At 39.3% G+C, this 25,286-nt stretch overlaps 1 protein-coding gene across 3 annotated transcripts in view; it reads left to right on the top strand.

The window, feature by feature from the left end:
* The window catches only part of LOC140069361 (nuclear receptor subfamily 2 group F member 5-like), a 36,394-nt gene extending 19,039 nt beyond the window's left edge, over positions 1–17,355 (top strand). For 2 of the 3 annotated variants that reach the window (XM_072114981.1, XM_072114980.1), the window contains exons 3-4: positions 9,997–10,524; positions 16,242–17,355. In XM_072114981.1, the coding sequence (XP_071971082.1) occupies positions 9,997–10,524; positions 16,242–16,516 (803 nt within the window). In that variant the 3' untranslated portion in view covers positions 16,517–17,355. The remainder of the gene's footprint in view (positions 1–9,996; positions 10,525–16,241) is intronic. The other variant, XM_072114982.1, reaches the window with a different exon arrangement.
* The last annotated feature ends 7,931 nt before the right edge of the window (positions 17,356–25,286 follow it).

Here is a 25,286-nt window from a genome sequence, read left to right as displayed (position 1 = left end):
GGGGGTGACACAAGAGCTTACAGTCTATGAGGATAAAGGGGGTGACACAAGAGCTTACAGTCTATGAGGATGGAGGGGCATAAGAGCTTACAGTCTATAAGGATGAGGGGGTGACACAAGAGCTTACATTCTATGAGGATGAGGGAGGGACACAAGAGCTTACAGTCTATGAGGATGAGGGGGTGACACAAGAGCTTACAGTCTATGAGGATGAGGGGGTGACACAAGAGCTTACAGTCTATGAGGATGAGGGAGGGACACAAGAGCTTACAGTCTATGAGGATGAGGGGGTGACACAAGAGCTTACAGTCTATGAGGATGAGGATGTGACACAAGAGCTTACAGTCTATGAGGATGAAGGGGTGACACAAGAGCTTACAGTCTATGAGGATGAGGGGGTGACACAAGAGCTTACAGTCTATGAGGATGAGGGGGTGACACAAGAGCTTACAGTCTATGAGGATGAGGGAGGGACACAAGAGCTTACAGTCTATGAGGATGAGGGGGTGACACAAGAGCTTACAGTCTATGAGGATGAGGATGTGACACAAGAGCTTACAGTCTATGAGGATGAGGGGGTGACACAAGAGCGTACAGTCTATGAGGATGAGGGGGTGACACAAGAGCTTACAGTCTATGAGGATGAGGATGTGACACAAGAGCTTACAGTCTATGAGGATGAAGGGGTGACACAAGAGCTTACAGTCTATGAGGATGAGGGGGTGACACAAGAGCTTACAGTCTATGAGGATGAGGGGGTGACACAAGAGCTTACAGTCTATGAGGATGAGGGGGGACACAAGAGCTTACAGTCTATGAGGATGAGGGGGTGACACAAGAGCTTACAGTCTATGAGGATGAGGGGGTGACACAAGAGCTTACAGTCTATGAGGATGAGGGGGTGACACAAGAGCTTACAGTCTATGAGGATGAGGGGGTGACACAAGAGCTTACAGTCTATGAGGATGAGAGGGTGACACAAGAGCTTACAGTCTATGAGGATGAGGGGGTGACACAAGAGCTTACAGTCTATGAGGATGAGGGGGGACACAAGAGCTTACAGTCTATGAGGATGAGGGGGTGACACAAGAGCTTACAGTCTATGAGGATGAGGAGGTGACACAAGAGCTTACAGTCTATGAGGATGAGGGGGTGACACAAGAGCTTACAGTCTATGAGGAGGTGACACAAGAGCTAACAGTCTATGAGGATGAGGGGGTGACACAAGAGCTAACAGTCTATGAGGATGAGGGGGTGACACAAGAGCTTACAGTCTATGAGGATGAGGAGGTGACACAAGAGCTTACAGTCTATGAGGATGAGGAGGTGACACAAGAGCTTACAGTCTATGAGGATGAGGGGGGTGACACAAGAGCTTACAGTCTATGAGGATGAGGGGGGTGACACAAGAGGTTACAGTCTATGAGGATGAGGGGGTGACACAAGAGCTTACAGTCTATGAGGATGAGGGGGTGACACAAGAGCTTACAGTCTATGAGGATGAGGGGGGTGACACAAGAGGTTACAGTCTATGAGGATGAGGAGGTGACACAAGAGCTTACAGTCTATGAGGATGAGGAGGTGACACAAGAGCTTACAGTCGATGAAGATGAGAGGGTGACACAAGAGCTTACAGTCTATGAGGATGAGAGGGTGACACAAGAGCTTACAGTCTATGAGGATGAGGAGGTGACACAAGAGCTTACAGTCTATGAGGATGAGGGGGTGACACAAGAGCTTACAGTCTATGAAGATGAGGGGAGTGACACAAGAGCTAACAGTCTATGAGGATGAGAGGGTGACACAAGAGCTTACAGTCTATGAGGATGAGGGGGTGACACAAGAGCTTACAGTCTATGAGGATGAGGTGGTGACACAAGAGCTTACAGTCTATGAGGATGAGGTGGTGACACAAGAGCTTACAGTCTATGAGGATGAGGGGGACACAAGAGCTTACAGTCTATGAGGATGAGGGGATGACACAAGAGCTTACAGTCTATGAGGATGAGGGGTGACACAAGAGCTTACAGTCTATGAGGATGAGGGGATGACATAAGAGCTAACAGTCTATGAGGATGAGGGGGTGACACAAGAGCTTACAGTCTATGAGGATGAGGGGGTGACACAAGAGCTTACAGTCTATGAGGATGGCCGGGTGACACAAGAGTTGTAAGAGCTTGTATAATGGTACAGCCATACTTTATAAGGGAACTAAATAAAAAATTTAAAAAAAAACATAAAATGGTAAAAAATGCGTAAAAATCTCTTTCTAGATTTACTAAGTATGAAAGGTGTTGATATATAATACAAAAACATTTCTGGGAAAATTTGTCTTTTTGAAAGCTTTCCCATTGCTGTTGCCAAGACAGTATCAAATCTGTTCGAGAAGAACCAGCCCAGTTATTCAAAGGCAAAGACAAAAGTGGGAGTGCGTTACTCTTCAGCACTCTCTCCCTGTGATCAAACACGACACACGGATGATGTGTTTACAAAATTGAGATTAAGCATCTGGTAGCATCTACAAACATCCACTAAAATCTCGAGTAATTGCTGTATCTTGTGTCACGCTGGGTCTTTTTGATGGAAAACCAAAAAAATACTTATCAACCTGAAAGTATTAGAAAAAAAAAAATTTAAAAACCAAATAATGAGAAATCTAAAAAAATATTTGTAATTTTTGTAAAATTTTAAATTTCAATTAGATGAATATTCCTCAAAAAAAAATTGTTAATATTTACAGCTCTCTAGTTAAAGTTAAAACTCTAAAAAAAAATGTAAGTGTAAACATTCTGTAATGAGTAGCTTTAGGTATTTGCTTTTAACGCTTCAGAAAACAAAACTCCCCCCCCCCTCCCGAAAGGGTTAACGATCCCTGTCATCTGATCCTTACTCCAAACACCTCCAATCCACAAAGGGTTAATGAGCCATGTCATCCGATCCCTACTCTAAACACCTTGCACAATGTTAGAAAGGTCAGCCCTTCACAGGACATCGGCATGTCGAGAAAGTATGTTGATTGACTGACTTGAAAAAACAGGTATAGAGTTTTTCTTTCGGCCCTTTTTTTTTTTTTTCGACACTTATTTAAAACTTTTTCCAATTAAGTTTTGTCAGTCTTAAAAGCCCGTGGTAAATTCTTTTCATCTTACAATGTCATGAAACTGGCAATGTTACCAGAGGTGCTCAACTCTATCAGCTGAAAGTCTTGATTTTTCCCCAAGGCGAGAAATGTTTAATTTCGAAAAAAAGAGAAAGACAATGATTGAACGCAGAAGATCAATGACAGATCTAAATGACTTGAGCTGTCAAAGAACAAAAAAACCTTTTAAAATGTTTTCATAAATCAATGTAAAAATTCTACGTAACTCATTCTAAAGTGATTTCCCCCCCAAACGTAAGATACTAAAAATGTCTAAGAAAAAAGGTCAAAAACATCGATTTTTTCTTAATTATTGTTTTAAGTGTATTTAATTCTTTTCGTTAGATTTTTTAATGTTTATTTTTGTATTGAATTATAAAAAACTTTTTGTATAAATTGCATTTAAACTAAAAGTTAATTTTAATAAGCAAACAGTAAATTACTTTTTTAAGTATAGAATGTTATACATTTTTTGTCAATACAGGCACTCCCCAGGTTACGTACAAGATAGGTTCTGTAGGTTTGTTGAATTTGTATGTAAGTCGGAACTTTATATTTTATAATTATAGCCCCAGACAGAATTTTTTTGTTCTCTGTGACAATTGGATTTAAAAAAATTTGGGTTGTCATAAGAACCAGAATTAACAATGAAGCTTAATTACAGACACCTGTGATAACTGTTATAGCTGATTATTGTAGCTTATGGCTAAAGTACAGTAAATTACTAATATACAGTGGTCCGTTTGTAACTAGGGGTCGTCTGTTAGTCGGGTGTTCTTAAGTTGGGGGCTGCCTGTAAATTTAATAATATAATTATATATTTATATATTATAGGGCTTTTGTGTAAGTTAGTATAAGTCTTTTTTATACAAGTAGGCGGAGTCTTTACTATTTTTATTGTATTTTTTATTCCCCTATTTATCCGAAAAAAATTTATTATTAGATAGTAAACTCCATAGAGGACGGACCGAATATAGTAATAAAAGTACTAAACAGTCAACTAAAAACATGGCAATGAATTACAGAATAGAATTACCCCATCTATCCAAATCTGTTTTTATACCAATAGATCTCACTCGAAGTCTTCTCCAGCCCACCCACCCGTAGTAAGAAGTTGTTTTTGGAATATGTCACCCGTAGAATGTAGCAGTAGATTTTCTGTATAGAATCCAACAATTGTCCCCGGCTTAGCTCGACTTCTTTCTAAAGAGCTTGTCAAATTGACACAATAGAAACTACAGTACGTATCAAAATTCCTAAGCAGCAAGAGATGAGGAAATTGCTGTAATATAAAAAAACAGCAGCTAGGCGATGACTTTTTTTTCCCTAGATTTTTTTTTTTTGGAAGATGATGTCTTAATTTGAGGAGATGAAAGTCTTCAGTAGTAATGGTTAGAATGTCTTTGCTGGTTGTATAGAGTGGTTGATTCAGAAATCAGCTCTGATTCTAATATTGGACAAAATTCTAATATTGGACCTCGAAAAATATTTACAAAAATATTATATTTTAATATATTTATAAATTTTTATGATATGGTCATATTTTTTTCTCCTAGTATATGGAAATTATATATCTAACCTGTAGAATATATACAAGTTTAGGTCAACTTGAGTGTGACCAGAACTTACAAATTATCCTAAATCATCCTAAATCAATTACCGTATATACTCGAGCATAAGCCGACCCAAGTATTAGCCGAGGCCCCTAATTTTACCACAAAAACCTGGTAAAAGCTATATTTTTTTTACTCGAGTATAAGCCGAGTTTGAGGTCTCAGCACAATTTTTTGTGCTGAAAAACTAGGCATATACTCAAGTATATATGGTACTATGTTGGGTTGGAGGCCAACATCCAGGGCTACACAATTGTGATTTTTTGAAGATCAAAACTAAGATTGCAGCAAAAAAAAAAATCAAAACTGAATAGAACATTATAGTATGTGTTAAGCTAACCCTCCTTGGCGAGATGTTATACCACCACGCATGGTTAGAAAGATATATTTTTGAAAACCAAAAGGAGCTCGGTCCTAGTCATACAGATATCTCCATATTTTTGAGAACTAGGTGAATAATGTTGTTGAATCTCAATATGTGATCGTGTACTCTTCTCATGGTAAGAAGTTCTCCATAGCTTAAACCCTGTGGTCTAACGACAACTGGAGGAGTCTCATTCTAGATGAGACTTTTTGAAAAGTAGTAGATATCACTAAAGGTAGTCAAGAATGTAAAGATTTTTGATAACCCTACCATTGGGTGTCCAAATACCCGAAAATATCAAGAGTACTCATCAGATTTGGAGACAATCTCTTTGTCTATGTCCATCTCAAAAATTTGCACTTAATGCTCCAATAACACCTGTCTAGGATGACCATCTGTCAAAATAATTTTTTTGCAACATGTTGGAAAGCCATTTCCAGACACATCTGCTAATTTCATCTGTCAGAAACGGCTGTTTTCACTCTCAAACCATTGTAATTGCTATTAGTGTTCCTAGACTCAAATTTTACGTAAAAAAATATTCATTGTCTGCAGGCATAACCGAAACCTGAGACAACTACAAAGAAAGCCTCGAGAATGCAAAACCTGTCTTCAGGTGGACTTTGTGTCAAATCAATAAGAAAAGTGCTCATTAGTTTACACAGGATTGTGTGGCTGACACTTACAGACGCACATGTAGGTCATAGATATATGCAGATAAAGGTTTTCTTGACTTCTTTACCTTTTACTTAGGTCAGGAGATAGACTCCACCTACTGCTAAGTAATGTTTCCCGACATTGTGGTCACCAAGTCATGGTCACCTAATAAGAAGCCCACGGAAGTTATAAAACATGTACTAAGCTCATCTGGGGCCCCTTGTCCCGGAATTGCTTCTTTGGTCCCTGGGGCTTTAGGTTCCATCATGATATCATGGTCATTGTGCACAAGTCTTCTCAGACCACTGATTGGCTTAGCCTTCAATACTTTCGGTCAAACATTAGAAGTGGGGAACGCTTGATAGCTAAATGTAGGCTTTTTCTTTTTACATTTTTTTTTAAATTCTTTAGCAAATCCCTTTAAGATGAGTTTGCCAATCTGCTCATGGAATTGATCGAAACATTCATCAGCCTTGAGTTTTTTCTCATAACCAACTTTAATTAATTAATAAGAACTTTAATTTTTAAATAATTTTAAACATCATCTGAATTCATAAACATTGAATGGTTGGATGGTTTTTCCAATATTGGTGGATTTGCCCACAAACATCTAATGTGTTAGTCTATCTTAAAGGGGTTGTCCATGGATGAAAAATGTGATACATGGCTCGGGAGAGCTTACAAAACAATAAACTTTATTGTTTGTAAGCCCTTCCCAACCATATATGTTCAGACGTGCTTCTTTGCCCAGGACCGATGTTCCACTCCTAAATTTGCACCTTCTACAAATATGTCTCTATTTTCACATACGTAAGCACTACTCCAAGCCATGTTGACATAGCAATGACATAGACATGGTCTTAGAGTTGATGAAGGGTTCAGATAAAGTAGGACCTGATATGACCTTACCTCCATAAAACCAGGCTAATCTCATGAGAATCCAAGTTTCCCATACAAGCCCTTGTTTTTCGATGTAAAAATAGAGCTCTTATGGACCATTTTAGGAAGCCTTCTTCTTGGTGTGGTGGATCCATCCCATGGGAAGCTTCTACTACTCACGTAACAATGCCTACATTAATGGCAACTAACGGATGAAAAAATTCCATTTTCATTTGTTTATCTCAATATTTCTATATAAAAAGGATCAAAAACACCGGAGATTCGATCATCGTCCACACATGTTTCCGTCAGTAGTTAATTCCCTCGCACAAAATCATAGCAGAGAATAGGTTAAACCATTAAACCATTTGCCAACATCTCATCAGCTCATTGAGTGTCTAATATATGCAGGTCACCTGACCTTTGAGGAAAATTACCATTTTATATAAGTGGAAAGGCCTAATTTGCACTGAAAATAAGCTTCGAGAGAGGTACAACCTGGCTGTTATCTACTGAGGGTGACACGCGTGATTATTACCGCCATTATCTGTATAATACTGACATATTATGCTCCATTATACAGATTATTCAGTTATTCCTCTCACACAAAAGCTTACCATCTAAAGACCTCCATACACATTACCCGTAAAATCGTCAGAATCCACCATATGGAGGTATGGGGCCACATTGAGCAATAGTTCGACAGCTATCCCTTATGACTCTCGAATATATGGATTAGACAAGTTTTAATTGATCTGACCAATCTTCGTCTTCCACTGCCGATCTTGCATGTGCATTTGGGAGTCGGGAGAGATAAACGGTTATTCTTCCAGCTACTATGTGATGTGTTTGAAGGGCTAAAAACTTTCACAATCCCCCAACTGTCGGATTATCAAATATTCTGGATGCCAAAAGCGGTGGTAGACTTATGGTGGTAGCCATATATCTAAATACTCTGACAAAGAGGCTTATTGTCCACCCCCTGGCACCTCACACCGGTAGCCCTCATATACAGCCCTTGGCAATACAGATGTAGACAGACTTAATAAATCTAAAGACCATAGCTTTAAATGCTACTACCTAATACACAAAATGGATACGCTACGGAATAATCTAGACATAACTAAGCAACAAACAATGGCAATGAAAGTAAATTAGCGTTACACCAAATTATGACTGAACGGTGATGGACAATGGAGTTTTTTGACTGATTCCACTCATGTTCTGCCTGTGCACCAGTACAATAGACCATGGTGGTGACTCCCGAACCCACATTTTCTACAAAACACAAGAAGTGGAGGGGGAAGGGTGGCATAGCGGAAAAAAAAACAAAAAAAAAAACGTGTGCTGCCTTGCAATTGAACAGCGAGCTGTAAACTGAATGGGTTAATTACCATTAATTTTACGGTGACCCGGGTGATTTTCCTTCAAGTCTCCTCTCCTGTTATGACATGTTGCAGAATTATGATCAATTCTCCTCTGTAATTAAATGGTCGAGCAGATGTGGCTACTGCACTTAAAACCAAGTGGCCATTATTGTAATGGTTTAACCCAGTCAAAGCTAGAAACAAGGCAACTTTTTTTTTTTTGAGGTTGCATACAAAGCAAAAAACAGGATCCCTTTCTCCTGGGAGAAAAATACCCCCGTAGAGAGGCAGCTTCTCTCAGCAAGAGAAACTCAGGCAAGTGGCCCCCGAGAAGGCGCATTACAAGACCTATCTGATGGTGGCCGGTGTAGTGGAGGCCTATCGGTAACCGTAGTTGTGTCCTTGAAGGCTGAGAGAGTAATATAACCAATAAAAATTCAGGCTCTCAAACCCAAGTTTCCGTTTATGGAAGAAACTTCATCAGGAGAAATCTGATTATTACGGCAACTAGATATAGAGAATAGCTGGATGCTGTATTAATCAGATTTTTATATTTTTTTCCAAAAAGTGGAGATTGCTTTTAGAATTTCTTCCTATTGGAAACATACTGCAGGGCTACATGTGGTTTAGTCTTTTTAAGGTATAATATCTTGTGTTTTTAGTTTTGCTTGTTTTTATCCTTTTTGGGTTTTTTTGTTTTACAACATCTGGCTCTTGCCGTTTTCTCCTTGTACATTTCCTGGAGTGTTTTACATATGAGAAACAAAAATTAAAATTGCAAAAAGAACGATCCAATTTGTGTGAAATCGGGTTTTGACATGAAAAGTCATCGGCACATCTACATCTAATCTTTCGATTTTTTTACTCCAATTTACAATTAATTTTTAAATCTTCAGCAAAACTATATATTACTCCGTTATCACAGGTTAGCTTACGATATATCATGGTCTACAGCTTACAGAAACGACTTTAAACCTGTTCACTTTTAAAAATACGACGGCATAACTGAAAGCTCACAAAGAATTTTTAAAAAATCCCCAAATTTTACTCAGATAATTAGAGGAATCATCAGTTTTTTTTTAAAAAAATAGGGCCAAAAAATAGAACCGTAAAAAGATATAGACTGTGTTAATCAATATTAATAGATCATATAAAATATAGTATTCTGTGATTTTTTTAAAAAATTTTTGGGAAAGTATCACTAATGACCATTTTTCTAGCTTTATATTGACATTTCTAATTTTATTCAAATTTGTAAATTGTGTAATGTAGTTTTTGTGTTTTATTGTATTACACTCTTTTCACTATTATTATTTTTATTATTTTCATCTATAAAGGAATTATCATTTGAATGTTAAATGATGGGACTCCCTCTAGTGGTTTTAGAAAAGCACATCCCTTTAAAAAAAAAAAAAAATTACCAGTAAATTTTAGGATTTATTATTTAATATACAATTCGTTTTCTGAGTAGCCAACGCTGTCATTTTTGTGTCACCGATGGCTACCCACCTCAGATTGGATGTATAGAATTTTTTAAATTATTATTATTTTTGTTAAATTCCCTTTGATGTTCTTGTACAAATGCCAATTTCAACATTCTTTTCACATTTTTTGATGACTTTAGGAAAGGCAGATATTATTTCCTGTCTCAGCATTTAGCTTTTGTAGGTCATGTGAATATTTTGTAGCTGGTATGTCAAGCCTATAGCAAGAAACATACGTGAGACCTGAAGGTTTATAGGCTGGTTATGAAATGTGTCCTTTCTATGCCCCTTGGGGGATTTAGCTTGGGTTAACTTAAACATGTGAATTATTGCAAAGCCTTAGAAGGTTATGGATTACGACCACAATTACGATTCTATTTGCAGGATGTGTAACTTTTTGTTCCAGTCTTCTATAGCTTATTAAGCTTCCTACATGAATTGATCCGTCTCTCAGAACTTGAATAGTGATATATACCTTCTTTTCTCCTTGTAGCAGTCCAGCGTGGACGAATGTCGCACCCCCAGACCAGCCCTGGCCAATATGCTCTGAATAACGTTGATCCCTACAATGGTCACTCTTACTTAACGGGATTCATCTCCTTGCTTCTCCGAGCAGAACCATACCCAACTTCCCGATATGGTGCTCAGTGCCTACAGCCCAACAACATCATGGGAATCGAGAACATCTGTGAATTGGCCGCCCGGTTGCTTTTCAGCGCCATTGAGTGGGCTAAGAACATTCCTTTCTTCCCCGACTTCCAGCTCTCGGACCAAGTCTCGCTCCTTCGCATGACATGGAGCGAGCTTTTTGTCCTCAATGCTGCTCAGTGTTCGATGCCTCTCCATGTGGCCCCATTGCTGGCAGCGGCCGGCCTCCATGCCTCTCCCATGTCTGCCGATAGAGTGGTGGCTTTCATGGACCATATCCGAGTCTTTCAAGAACAGGTGGAAAAGTTGAAGGCACTTCATGTTGACTCTGCCGAGTATTCCTGCTTGAAAGCTGTGGCCTTGTTTACACCTGGTAAGATCTTTTTTGTAAATTTCCTTCTTATCTCCAAGTCGTACGTAAAGGTCTTTAAGAAGATGAGATCCACGTTTCTGTTTGCTTGTCCTCACAATAGATAGCTTCATGTCCTGCCATACAGCCCTTCGTAACCTGGTTATTGTGTTTTTCTAAATACTAAGATAGCGTAAAGTCAAAAACAAAATTTTTAGACCCCACTGCACACTAATTGCACATTGCCTCTAATCCCTATAGCATGTGAAGCCCAGGAAAAGCTTTGTCCATGTGCATTACTTCTATACATAGGGCTCTATTGATTAGACAGAAGACACAAGAGTGTCCTTGTGGTCTGTGTCATGGTGACCTTAGCATACATTTTGTTTTAACTTTTTTATATCTGGCCATCACAGAACAGCATGGCCTATATGATTTTTTTTACCCCAGGACCCTATGGGCAACACATTTTACTGTATGGATTTCCATATGTATCGTCAATTGGATAATTTATATTGGATAACACCCATTTGTAGGTTACGGTTCCTTTTTTGAGATTAGTGGGGGTTCTTCAAAGCACATGGCATGAGCAGTTCTAGAAATAATGACTCCACAGACAGAACTCATTTCATCCTTTTAAATGATTAAGTTGTATTTTGCCATGAATTCGATTACACATTCGTCCAAAATTTTTAGCAGTTTTTCAAATATGAGAATGCGTTTTAATCTAAAAAAAAAATTAAAAAATTGATCCTTGGGTTGTCGATTAAATCGAAAAACCCAGAAATGTTTTAGATTGTATTTAATGTTACAAATTAATAAAACATCATATTATATAGTTTATAGTAAATTTCTAATCCATTTTTAAGATAACATATCCATTTATGTGAAGGGCCAAAACATTGACCTCTTTGGGTTGTCACTTTCCACCCACAGAGGAGAGATTATATTTTAGCCAATCACTGAGAGCTTCTTTCAGACCAACTCCACACATTAGAATTCCCATTATCTGATTGGTTGCAAACCTTTTACGAACATGTGTGACCTTAGTTCTGTGCGAGATAACAGGTTCTTAAAACTGGACTCACCCTGGTATGTCTCTGAGGCTGTACGGAACGTATTATGGGAGTGAAGTAAGCAGTTGGTGACAACTGTGATGGTGGAGGAAGCATGTCAGATGTTTCACCTGTCATGACCTTCAAACCCTAGAGCAAATATTGTACTGCATATTTATCGGTGCAATAAATTACCCAACACCAGAGGAGAAGCCTGCGTCTATGTGTTACAATACATGGCCCAGTTTATGGAATGTGAGGCCCGCACCTCGGGGGATCCTAGAACTTCCATCGTACAATGTTATGAAGGGTGTTGGTGTGAGCACAAGCCTTCCTGTGTCATGTTTAAGACACAAATGTTGATAACTGATGCTGAACCGCAGGGGTAACAATCAGTGCGGATGATTTATTGGATACAGGAGGCTGCGGGCAGAGAGGGGTGCCTGCCGGGTCAGATGGATAATGTCAGAGGCACTTCAGAGACATTTCCAGTTGACCTTCATAGCTCTTAGTGATGGTAGCTGAGACACTCAGTCTTGACGGGTGACCCTGCTAAATCAGCCGTGCCCACCTGCTACCCTTACACAAGTGTTGAAGATGGGACTGAATGCTAACAATTGTAGGAATAGCTGGGCCCTCTACCATTTTAGTTAACCCTTCCCCAACTAGTGCAGTTTTTCGACATCTGTTCACTTTCGGAGGAAGTTTGTAGTCATAGGAATAAATATATTGAAATTCCAGAATAATCACAGTTTTTACAGGAATTATCAAAATGATTGTCTGATGAGAAGTCTAACCAAGTGGTTACACCCATAGATAAATGAATTAGAACTTTCCAAGTGGACTTCCCATAGGATTTGCTTTCCAAAAATGTGGTGGTTATTTTTTCATGAAAGCCCATACAAGATTTCATAAAAATTATTATGACTACTAGATAAATTCTCGGGAACAAGAACAAAAATGGACATCCCAATCCAGCTGCCAGATGAGTGTTTTGGTGGAAACTATTCATTGTGATTCCCCTTCCAGACACAGCAGCTTATCTCCTTGTTTCTGACACGAGCCATTAGGAGAGTCTGGACACTGAGTCATGGACTGTCTTTTGACTGTCTTTCGATGAATGCATTGATAGCTTCCAGTTTCTTTCTTTAACTCTTCTATCTGCTACACGTACTACACTCTGCCACTGTCATACTATCGAAGTTAGCAATAGTCCTCCGAGGAATTGATGTAACTCCCAGAGGGTCTCATTTCAGTCCACTTTCCTTCAATCTTCTGCTCACATAAAACACTTTGAGTTACCCCCTGATGCCATCCTAGTCTGGGATCCAAGCTAGAAGTGGCCCACTGGGAAACTGATAATTCCCTCATGGACCCCTGTATCCATTGTTACTCCACCAAGTGCCCACACATGCACCACTCTACCTTACCTGATGATGTATCTAAGGAATTGCCCATGGGGGAAATGATGCATCACATGCTGGCCTTTGTCTTTATTCTACAACCTTTCTCAAAAGACCCTCCTGTTGGCCCTTTCACCTTTCAGGTTGCGACTTGATGCTCTAGTTGCCCTGGAACTTGCCTCAATGGAAGGGAACACAAGGGAATTTCGAAAGGTGGCACTGCAGAAAGAGGCATGGGCTTGCTAAACTGTTAGAACCCCAACTCTGTTGGCCCCACAGATATTGTCTGAACACGTCTTACTTGATCGAACAACGTAAGGATCTGTAAGGATCAATATAGTAGGTTTGGGGTGGAAATCGGAAAGAGCCCTAATGATTTTGTAAGACATTGTGTAGGTGCTTCAATTGTGCATGCCCCTGTCCCCAGAAATGCTTAATCTTAGAAGAAATTTCAGTTTAATGCAAATAAGCTTCTCAATGCACCAAGGGGCAGGGCATTTCTATACTGCCAATCCCTGCACTGTGAGACCCAGCACTGCCCTATCCCAAGTTCCTATCCTGCCTCCAGTGCACTGAGAAGCTAATTTGCATAAATATGATAACAGAATTTTCTCAAAAATTAGATATTCCTGTAAAACTAGAAAAGTATATAAAATGTCCTACACAATTCTGTTTTTTCTTGTAAGGTGCCGCAGGAGCTCTTAAGCTCCCTTTAATGGAAATTAAAAATTCTTTGACCTGTTTAAATCAAGACTTTTTATTATATAATACATATTATATTACTTTAATAACTGCCTAATACTAGGATGATGCTTCCTGTTCTTTAGAGATTCAGAATAGACACATAAGACACATATTATCTCCTCCCCTTCCCTCTGCTCAGGTCTCTGAGCATGCTCACAGCAGTCTACAATAGAATACAGGTTGCTATGGTCCAGGTAGCTCAGACAAGATGGCCGCCCCATAACCATGTACAGTAAATAGAATAAAAATGAAAAAAACCTATAGTTCATCTTTTCTAAGCCCCGTCTGCCCTGTGTCTGCTTACAATGACACATTAATAGCACATACGGCAAGCAATCCTGTCTCCTTATAGACAGGGACGGGTGATGAAGTCTGAGGTTGAACTCCTTCTAAGTGTTACCCCTCAATCAACACCAATACTGTGGAAACTGGGATTTTGCCGGCTACAGCCCTGACATCTGTCAACAATGCAGGTTCCATGTGCGGTTTCTTAAGACGTTAATGGGGTCAAGAGTCAATTAATACACATATGTGACGCACGTTATTGGCCGCCTGCGTTAATAATTATGTCACTATACTATACAAGGGTGTAATGCATTCCTTCCCACAAAAGCTGCCCGACGCCGTAATCCTTATCCCAAGGACATTGCTCTCGCTGTGCAGACCATGTGAACCGGGCAGCGCTGAACTGTAACATACCACGTAGGACGTTGACTCTACTAAGGACTCAGTTATATGGAAATGAGGAAATTTACCGTCTGTAGATTAGTCTGTATGGCCACCACCAGCAAATCATTAACCAGAACACATGCTGCTCACCAGAGGCAGAGCTCCGACATAAATATTAATCAATATTTCTCCAGCAAGGATTGATGGGAGTTTTCTTTGATTTCTAGTCTATATGTAGTGCATTGGGTCTGAAATCTTAATCCCACCCCACCACCCTCCAAGCCTCTAAGCCACAATGTTCCCTGGAATTAGAAGATAAAATTATCCTGGGGCCTATCTTCCCAGTAGCCTTTAAATAGGGTGTCCTTCTGCCAGTCTTGGTCCACCAGAGGATTATTTGGTTCTCTGGTGGGAAGGTCTGACACTACCCACACTATCTTCAAGGGCAACCATGTGCGTGAAGACACGACTCCGATATATGGAATAATAGAGAGATGTCAACCAGTTGAGGAGTTATAGGGAGGTCCTCTTATTGAGTTAACAGATGTATTCCTCCATTCAGCATCCCAAAGAGGACAGCTACAAAGAAACTCTTTCTTTCTGGAGGACTTGTGCTGCCCTGTCCTACACAGATAACCATTTATTGAAATGAACATTTTTCAATGCTTAAAGGGGTTGTCCGAGTTCTTTAAAAAAAACTCAGGGAAGCCAGGAGGGCGCTGCTTAAAAAAATAAAGTCCTACTTACCTTCTGGTATCCAGCGCTGCTGTCGCTCCGGTCCGGGCGCCATGTAAACAAACATGGCCGCCGGAGCAGCGCTGGATTCAGCTTCCAGCCGGCCATGGCCGGGCACGCCTATCCGTCCCTATTCACAGCATTGTGAATGCGGGCCGGAAGGTTGTCGGGTCCGTCCGGAAGCTGAGTCCAGCTCCGGCGGCCATGTTTGTTTACATGGCGCCCGGAGCGGCAGCAGCGCTGGATACCAGAGGGCACCGGAAGGTAAGTAGGACTTTATTTTTTTAAGCAGCGCCCTCCCGGCCTCCCTGAGTTTTTTTTTAAGAACTCGGACAACCCCTTTAATTTCTACTATGGTGGCACTGTAGCAAAACGCATGACTTACTGTCCAGTTTCCTCACTTATTACCGTCCAGGGAGAACTTGGTTTGGTGCAAACTAAGATTTCTTTATTGTTAAAGGACCTGTCCGGCAATTGGAAATGATTGGATTGTCAAATATAACCCAGTCCCGAGTCACAGAAGTAGGAGATGCTAGATAGTCCACTTGTGGGATAAGTAAATCACAACTTATCAACGCCTTTCAAAAAATCCACATCGTTATGAATGCCCTGTGTGGTCTAGCTTCAATAACTAGGACGTAAAATCGGTATAGTATCACTCATCCGCAAGAGTAGTCTGGGATTATAACCTCCATAACAGGTAGCCATATTTATTATAATTGAGCTTTATTTGGGCATATGGTCAACATAGTGGGTGGGATTCACTTTCAGTATCCAGAATCAAAGCAAGAGACTTGCATTCTGGTGTCTTAGAGCCTTTCTTATATTAAATAGATTACACTTGATCCAATTTCCTCTAAAGAAGACACTAAAGACGGTCTGACCATGGCCTACATCAAGAAAAAGCTGTTCTTTACCAGGATTGGGTTCTGATATCAGCAGTCGCATTTTGCCTTCAAAACTTCAAATTCCAGACCTTGGCTCTCGGCTGTAATGCCTTACATTACTTACTTAATCCACTTTCCTACTAAACAATTGATTGTTTACTGCATTTTTGTTTTATGACTTTTGACTTTTTGAGATATTTGTGATGGAACACTTCATGATATCTAACTCATTTTCTATTATTTTATAGATGCGGTAGGATTGTCTGATATCGGTCATGTAGAAAGCATTCAGGAGAAATCCCAATGTGCCCTAGAAGAATATGTCCGAAACCAGTATCCAACCCAACCAACCAGGTTTGGTCGCCTTCTACTCCGCCTGCCGTCATTACGTATTGTCTCAGCACCAGTTATAGAACAACTCTTCTTTGTCCGTCTTGTTGGAAAGACACCCATTGAAACTTTAATCCGAGACATGCTTCTGTCAGGGTCCAGCTTTAATTGGCCTTACATGCCCATGCAGTAAGGAGGTGCTCCCATAACCCCTGGACTTTTAATGTCAGATGGACTAGTTTTCGTTCCACCATCCACTTTGGCCAAGAATTCTAGAAGAACTTGGAGCCAAAATATGTATCGGGGCACCAAAACTGGTGGATCCATAGGATAAAAACTACTATTCCTGAGGGATTGTGGATTTGTAACGAATTATAATTTCGTACTTACTGTCACAGTTGAAAAGCCCTAATTGGTGGGTTTCACTCATGTTAACAAAAACCAAGAAACAAGTCATGTTGCTCAAGAGGATCAAAGTGTCAATTAAAGTCTGAACGGTCCTTGAGACTTCTTGGAAACACAATGATCCCATTCAGACCATACTAACCGTGGTAAATATTTGCATCCATCACTCGGCCTGGTCCGCCAAGGTTTCTGCCAAGACTTTGCACTTTTTTTTTTACAGGAGTTTGCAGAATTTTTGAAAACATTCAATGTTTTGACAAGGCGAGAACTAATCCATGTATAGAAATTTTTGAAGTTTTGAAATAGACAATGTCAAATTGACACTTGTAAGATGGCTATGTGATGTCAAAGACTGGCTAGCACTGCAATCCACAACATAAAGCACTGAAGAAGCCTTTGCCGACTTCATCCCCGGTAGGGGTGTCTAACAAGAGACTATTTATAAAAGGAAAGATGGGGACTGTCCGCTTTTTCAATAATTTTATGTGTATATTTTCCCCTCATCTCCGATTCCCCATTGCTTTTTCCTTATATAAGTATGTTTGTAAGATATTTTGGTGTGTGAATTGTGGTATTTTTTCGGAAACCTGGCGGCAAAATCTTGTTTATTTTGCTGGTTGATCTGGCTGATTATTAAATACAGTATCAGTTATTAATTTGGAGTATTTGTGTAATTATTTTCTATCTTGGAAGGTTCCAATGCTCAATTGTCTTCTCAATGTCCTCATTATTGTCTTATCATCAGTTGCTTTAGGGTTTTTTTTTTTTCATTTCGTCCAGGGCAATTCTGTACCAAATCTTGCACCTTCTAGTTTCGACTCGAATTTCAAATAGACAAAGATGTCAATTTTAGCCTTTGGCAAAATTTGACAAGAGCTGTCAAAGAAAGACGGGCAAGGCCTGAAGGTATCTTCAAACAATCACATAGGACCTTAGAATTAACCATAAATGACAGTAATTGTCCAGAAATTCCACAATTTGCCAATTGTAGTACAAAAAAAGCATCCATTGGGACTAGAGTCGAATTAATGGAAAAGCACTGAGCTACATCTAAGGTGATGTCGTATAGCCTCTATATGTCTTTATTGTGTAATGTGTTTCACTTTTCACTATTATATCAGAATCCTTCAACCTTACGAATTTCGTAGTCTGGGGAGGTGGACAACCCATCCGGATTCAAAGTCACATGTGATATATTGGTTCTATTTCTAGTTCCTTCAAAAGTAGGTCAACATCAAGACCGGAATAGCTAAGGTATAAGAACTGATCATATTATATACACAGGTAATCCTAAAGTTAACAATACGGAAATCAAGAAGTGTGTAGTAGAAGACACCTACAATTCAGACCCTCATGAAGGATTCAAAGTCAAAAGTTGTCGTAGGGTTGGGCGGTTTAGGCAACAGTAACCACCAGCCCAATGTTGGCTGTGTGTTGACTTCTTAGACCAACTGTGGACATACGTATGCTTGTCTTGGCTGAGGTTGCATGTTTCGGTAGAAGGGAACAAAGGACTCTTTGAAATCCGACAAAGGGTTGTGCTGGTTAAACTCTTAATTTCTCCTGCCACCCCATGTCAACCATGCTTGAAAAGGCTCCTGGATCAATTTAATCAACAATGGTTTACGTACAAGACAGGGTCCGGAGGTTTGTTCTTAAGTTGAATTTGTATGTAAGTAGAAACTGTATATTTTATAACTGAAGTTCTAGACAAATTATTTTTTTTGCTCCAGTGACAATTGGAGTTTCAAAATTTTTTGCTGTAATGGAACCGAGGATTATCAATAAAGCTTCATTACAGACACCTTACAGCTGATCGTTACAGTCTGGGACTATAGTAACATCCAGAGAGCTTCACCAGAGGTCACAGTGGGCAGAGGGGTCCATCTGTAACTAGGGGTTGTCTGTAAGTCGGGTGTCCTTAAGTAGGGAACCGCCAGTATCATGGTAAAAATTATCCAAGAGGTAATAATATACATTACCACTTTATAATATACATCATAAACATTATCCAAATATTATTGAGGTAATTTTAGCAGTTTTTCCCTCTATAGACTGTTATCTCTCAGCTGTTTCATAGCTGGTGGCGGGAAATTGGCGACTATGATGTCTCTATAGATAGATAAACATAGTTATGGTGTAATAAACAAGGTTATGGCATGACCCAAACATTGTAGCGCTTAACCTTGAAGTCACAGGATCCTAGTATGGAAAGTACTCATGTGACTTTGTAGTCGTAGTCAGAGGAATGCAAAAAATTTTTCTCACAATTTTTTCCCCATTTCCAGTAGATATTTTCTTCAAACCAGGAAGAAGAGAACGATAATGAATTGGATGGTTTTATATATACACGGGATATAACGAGCTCCCGAGGGCAGGACATTTGGAGTTAATTTATGAAGCCGCATTGAAACGTCTCTGGCTCCCGTTCTCCTCTTTGTATATGTTAAAATACCTTTTAGTCAGAATTTATTGTCATAGACAGAAGGTTCATAAAATGACTTCAGTGACAGAATGGACGAAGGAAGAGTAGGAGGTGGGGGGGGGGAGAGGTGTGAAAGGTCCTTATTAGTGGAATGGACTGGGTGGAGGTCATCGGTGCAGTAACCCCATCTTTTAATTGGGGAAATTCTGGAAGGGGCCTTGAGAATGGGCGCCATATGCAGACAGAGGGGTTAGCATCAGCGCGGCTGGTGTCACTGGGTCGGTTTTATGTGTGATCATTGTGGGGAGGGTGGGTTTGCGACTCAAGGAGCCCTGGGTGGACTTGTTTGGTTGCTTAGATACGGAAGCGCTAAGTGGTCTCACTCTGGGCACAGAGATGACCTTGATGTAGTCCGCCTGTCAGGTGCAGAAAGACTCGTTTGATTCATTGACATGTTGCCAAATGAGGTCCTCTAGTCGTTGGGAAAGGGTGTGTAGATGCCAAGGAAGGAGGAACGTAGAAGAAATCACAGAAATAGCGTGTTAATATTTTTAATATTTATTTAAACTTAATTAAATTTATATACTTAAGTGTCTACATTTTATTCTTCCATTTAAAAAAAAAAAAAACCCTTTATACCTTGATTTTATAATAATGAGATAAAATAATATAAAATAATAATTATTTGTATATTGTTATTATTATTGTAAATTATATTATTATTATTTAATTGGCCCAATTATATATTCTCCATTTGTGAAAAGATAAGTTTTTTTTATACATGATTTAATTTTTCATACAGAACATAAAATTTACGGTAGGTGTAAAAAAAAATTACAACTATAGTAATAATTATTAGTATATTGTTATTATTATTGTAAATTATATTATTATTATTATTATTCATAATAATGATATTATTATTATATAATTGGCCCAATTATATATTCTCCATTTGTGAAAAGATAAGTTTTTTTTATACATGATTAAATTTTTCATACAGAACATAAAATTTACGGTAGGTGTAAAAAAAATTACAACCATAGTAATAATTATTAGCACTTTTATTCATTCTAATTACATTATGGTTGTCCATTTTATCCTAAAAATTATACTGAAACTTGAATGAATTATTTTCCATGTATTCACCTAATTAATAGATTAAAATTATACATTTCTTATTTCGTGAATTCAATGAATATTGTAATTAATAATTTTTTAAAAAATGTTAAATTACTTTTGGTGGGGGGAGAATGTGGATAGTTCAATAGGAGCACTAAATTTTAGGACCATGAAGTTTTTGCAGGAATATACCATTTTATCGCTATTCCTTGCTCTGGGCGGAGCTTCTACTATTAATGGGGGTACACTGGGCCCAAATATTTCTATGTAGGGTAAGGAGGGTAAAAACTGCTCTTACTGGTGTTATATCTTAAGCTACTTTTTACTCATTTACTAGTTCGAGTTGCCCCTTTAAGGAAGACCTTTCACCAGCTCCACCTCTTTGTCCTCCTTTAAAAGGGGTCCTTTCACCAATTCCCGTAAATTTGCACCAATTTCTCTCCAGTCCCTACAGTTCCCAAAAGGTTGGCATCCAATATGCTAATATGGCTCTTTACTGTCAGGTGGGTGGTCCTTTGTTGGGGGCAGATAGCCTGGCACCACCCATCTGACAATAGCCTAATTTGCATATTGGGTGCCAAAACTGCAGCCATTTTTGCCGAAAATGGTGGGGGCCTGCAAACAAAAATGGTGGGGGTCTGCAGACAAAATTGCTAAATTTTTATTGGCCCAATTAGCATATATATTATCCATTTATGAATAGATAAGTAATTAATACATCACTTAATTTTTAATGCAGAACAAAATATTTAGATGTAAATATTTCATACAGTGGATATTTTACAAACTTTTCTAATTCTATAGATTAAAAAATAATTACTATTAGCATAATTATTCATTCCGAATTACATTAGGGTTATTCAATCATGCCACTTAAACCAATTTTATCAAATTCTACCAATTTTATCCAAAAAATTCTACTCCAGCATAAATTCCTTATTTTCCATATATTTACATAATTAATGAATAAATTTAAAATGATAAAGTTCTAAACTTAAAAGTAAAAAATTGAAATGATAAAGTAATGTTATAAAATTGACGTTTCTTATTTTATGCACTCGATGAATATTATAATTAATAATCGCCTAATTTGCATATTGGGTGCGGAAACTGCAGCAATTTTTTTTCTAAAAATGGGGGCGGGGTTTCGAGAAAAAAAATCCAAATACATCGGAATCAATGAACTAATTATGGAATTAGTGGGGGCAGTGAAGGGTCCTGGGTAGACGCCCTGTACTACCTACACAATGGCATATGGTCCCCGCTCACATAACGTGTAGGTGTCCAAAAACTTTTAACGGAATGAACTTTCCCGCAGCTGCAGAGATTTATAATATCTCTGTGAGTTCCGATAAATGGGAGAACATTTCTTATCTGTCAGATGTCTGATTCATCTCTGTTGTCTTCCCACATCTTGATCTAAGCCAAGGAGTCCACATTGACTTAAGCAGCGTGAATCAGCGGTGATTAATGGGCACGTTATGGCCGGGGCCCGGCTCCATCTGTAGTCACATTGTGCTGATACTGTACAGTATATTATCCAGTCATTTATTCAGGACAAGTATATTGATGCTTCTAGCTCAGATACAATAGTGCGAAAGAACAAGGCAGCAGAGACGGCGTAACACATTGATGAGTCTAGTGCAAACGTTACAGAAGTGCCCCCCCTCCCCTCCGAAGGGAAACCATAACCAGGATTATTATTATGAATATAAACAGGATGGGAGTAGTGGTGCCCATATATACAGGATGGGAGTAGTAGTACAGTGCTGTGATCATATATACAGGATAGGAGTAGTAGTACTGTGCTGTGCCTATATATACAGGACAGGAGTAGTAGTAGTGTGCTGTGCCCATATATACACAATAAGAGTAGTAGTACTGTGCTGTGCCCATATATACAGGATAGGAGTAGTAGTACTGTGCTGTGCCCATATATACAGGATAGGAGTAGTAGTACTGTGCTGTGTCCATATATACACCATAGGAGTAGTAGTACTGTGCTGTACCCAAATATACATGATAGGAGTAGTAGTATTGTGTTGTACCCATATATACAGGATAGGAGTAGTAGTACTGTGCTGTGTCCATATATACCGGATAGGAGTAGTAGTACTGTGCCCAAATATAAGGGATAGGGGTAGTAGTATTGTGCTGTGCCCATATATACAGGATAGGAGTAGTAGTACTGTGCTGTACCCATATATACAGGATAGGAGTAGTAGTACTGTGCTGTACCCATATATACATGATAGGAGTACTAGTACTGTGCTGTGTCCATATATACACCATAGGAGTAGTAGTACTGTGCTGTACCCGAATATACATGATAGGAGTAGTAGTATTGTGTTGTACCCATATATACAGGATAGGAGTAGTAGTACTATGCTGTGTCCATATATACCGGATAGGAGTAGTAGTACTGTGCCCAAATATAAGGGATAGGGGTAGTAGTACTGTGCTGTGTCCATATATACCGGATAGGAGTAGTAGTACTGTGCCCAAATATAAGGGATAGGGGTAGTAGTACTGTGCTGTGCCAATATATACAGGATAGGAGTAGTAGTACTGTGCTGTACCCATATATACAGGATAGGAGTAGTAGTACTGTGCTGTACCCATATATACAGGATAGGAGTAGTAGTACTGTGCTGTAACCATATATACATGATAGGAGTAGTAGTACTGTGCTGTGTCCATATATACACCATAGGAGTAGTAGTACTGTGCTGTACCCAAATATACATGATAGGAGTAGTAGTATTGTGCTGTACCCATACATACATGATAGGAGTAGTAGTACTGTGCTGTGTCCATATATACACCATAGGAGTAGTAGTACTGTGCTGTACCCAAATATACATGATAGGAGTAGTAGTACTGTGCTGTGCCCGTATATACAGGATAGGAGTAGTAGTATTGCGCTCATATATACAGGATAGGAGTAGTAGTACTGTGCTGTGTCCATATATACAGGATAGGAGTAGTAGTACTATGCTGTGCTTATATATTCAGGATAGGAGTAGTAGTACAGTGCTGTACCTATATATACAGGATAGGAGTAGTAGTACAGTGCTGTACCTATATATACAGGATAGGAGTAGTAGTACAGTGCTGTACCTATATATACAGGATAGGAGTAGTAGTACTATGCTGTGCTTATATATACAGGATATGAGTAGTAGTACTATGCTGTGCTTACATATTCAGGATAGGAGTAGTAGTACTGTGCTGTACCCATATATACAGGATAGGAGTAGTAGTACAGTGCTGTACCTATATATACAGGATAGGAGTAGTAGTACAGTGTCTTACCTATACATACAGGATTAGGAGTAGTAGTACTGTGTGTATACAGTTTATGCAGGATAAGAGTAGAGATACACCGAACATACTATTATTACCACTGTACTCAACTGTGCAGAGTTAAAGTAGGGACTGGCCGGGCCCCTGCTGTCTTACAGCCTGGTAAAACTGCACCTTTTGCCCTTTTGGTCAAAACAGCCCTGCAAGTCAGGACCATTTCAACAAGAGGGCAAAGAGGGCAATTGCCTTGGGCCCTACAGGACAAGGGCTCCTCTGATAATCGGGATCCATCCTGAAGAAGTTCTCAGGTCTCTGGTGTCACAGGAAGACAATGGACTTCTTGTACGGAGAAGATTGCTTCCTTTTGTCAAGATAAATGCATAGTTAAACAGTTCAAGTCAAGAAGCAAATACGGGACCCCAAGATGTAACCCAAATAGTGATGTGTAAACGGGCATTACCAGTGCACCATAAGAGTAATGCACTTCAGACACGAGCGTCTTATATCTATGGTGTGTATTATACCTATTGATGTTCTTGTGAGGCCTAAAGGGTCCCTAATAGTCATCAGGAACAAGGGATAGACTGTGGGAATGTGTGGGTTATCCCATGGTATTTTCTACACTTCATCCCCTACAAAGTGTTAATTTATGAATAATGCCAGTTATTACTTCTGATTCCGGAGGGCAGATGGGCTTAAAGGGGTACTCCTCCCAACAAAAACAAGCTTCTTAAATATACTCAGGATAACAAAAAAAACACATTCTCTAATTCACTGTTATTAACAAAAATGCAGTATTTCACAGATGTAAGTCCAACCTGTCTCTATCAGTCCTGGTGTACACAATTTCAATTTCTCCTAGACACTACCCATGATCTTCTGACTTTAGGGTCGGCAGCCATCTTGCCTGAGCTTGCTTGGCTTGTCTCTCTGTCTCTGATCCCTGCACTCTAGCCCCGCCCCTTGCAATCTAGCCCTTCCCCCCCTGCAGTCCCGGATGGAGCTCAAAACTCACACTCATACATAGAATCTGAGTTCCTAAAGCTGTAGAAGCATGAGGAGAACTACAAGCTACAGACAGATAAGTTATTTATCTGGGGATGCCCAGCAGATCTAGTGTGTTGTGGAATAGCATAGATGTAGGAGAGCTGACTGTACCATTGTGTGTAATAGGCATCTCATGGATTTTATCATCTCTGATCTGTCTCATGTGTCAAATATTAGTACAATGTCAGAAGGTAAATAAAAGTGTATATAAACCTTGTACCCTGATAATCTAAGTACATTGTCAGCTCATAGAACTAGATGGATCATATAGTGTCTTAAAGAGTCCCCACCCAAAATGACCATCACTTTGTGATAGGAGCTAAAACAGCAATAAAACTCAGAAAAATTGTGAATTCATGGGTTAAAATGATATTTATTGTGTTAACATCACTAGGGGATAGAAATTTGAGAATTTTCTGTGGGAATCGGAATACGTAAGATCTTATTATCAGGAAATTCCTGCCAAGGCAAGAAGGAACGACGGACATGGGAACTTAATCGTTGATGAACGAATCATAAAATTCACAGATTTGAACAATTTGGTTACCGGAACAAGATGGCAATGCAACAGGTTTGTTATAGGAGCCAGAGGTAAGTTGATGCAGTTGGTTGCAGGGAGTGGGAGGTGTGTTTAGGCCCAGGCCAAATGGGGGTCCAG

The sequence above is a fragment of the Engystomops pustulosus genome, chromosome 7, assembly GCF_040894005.1.
Source record: "Engystomops pustulosus chromosome 7, aEngPut4.maternal, whole genome shotgun sequence".
Taxonomy (NCBI): Eukaryota; Metazoa; Chordata; class Amphibia; order Anura; family Leptodactylidae; genus Engystomops; species Engystomops pustulosus.
Note: the sequence above shows the minus strand (reverse complement) of the source record. Positions and strands in the feature narration are given on the sequence as shown.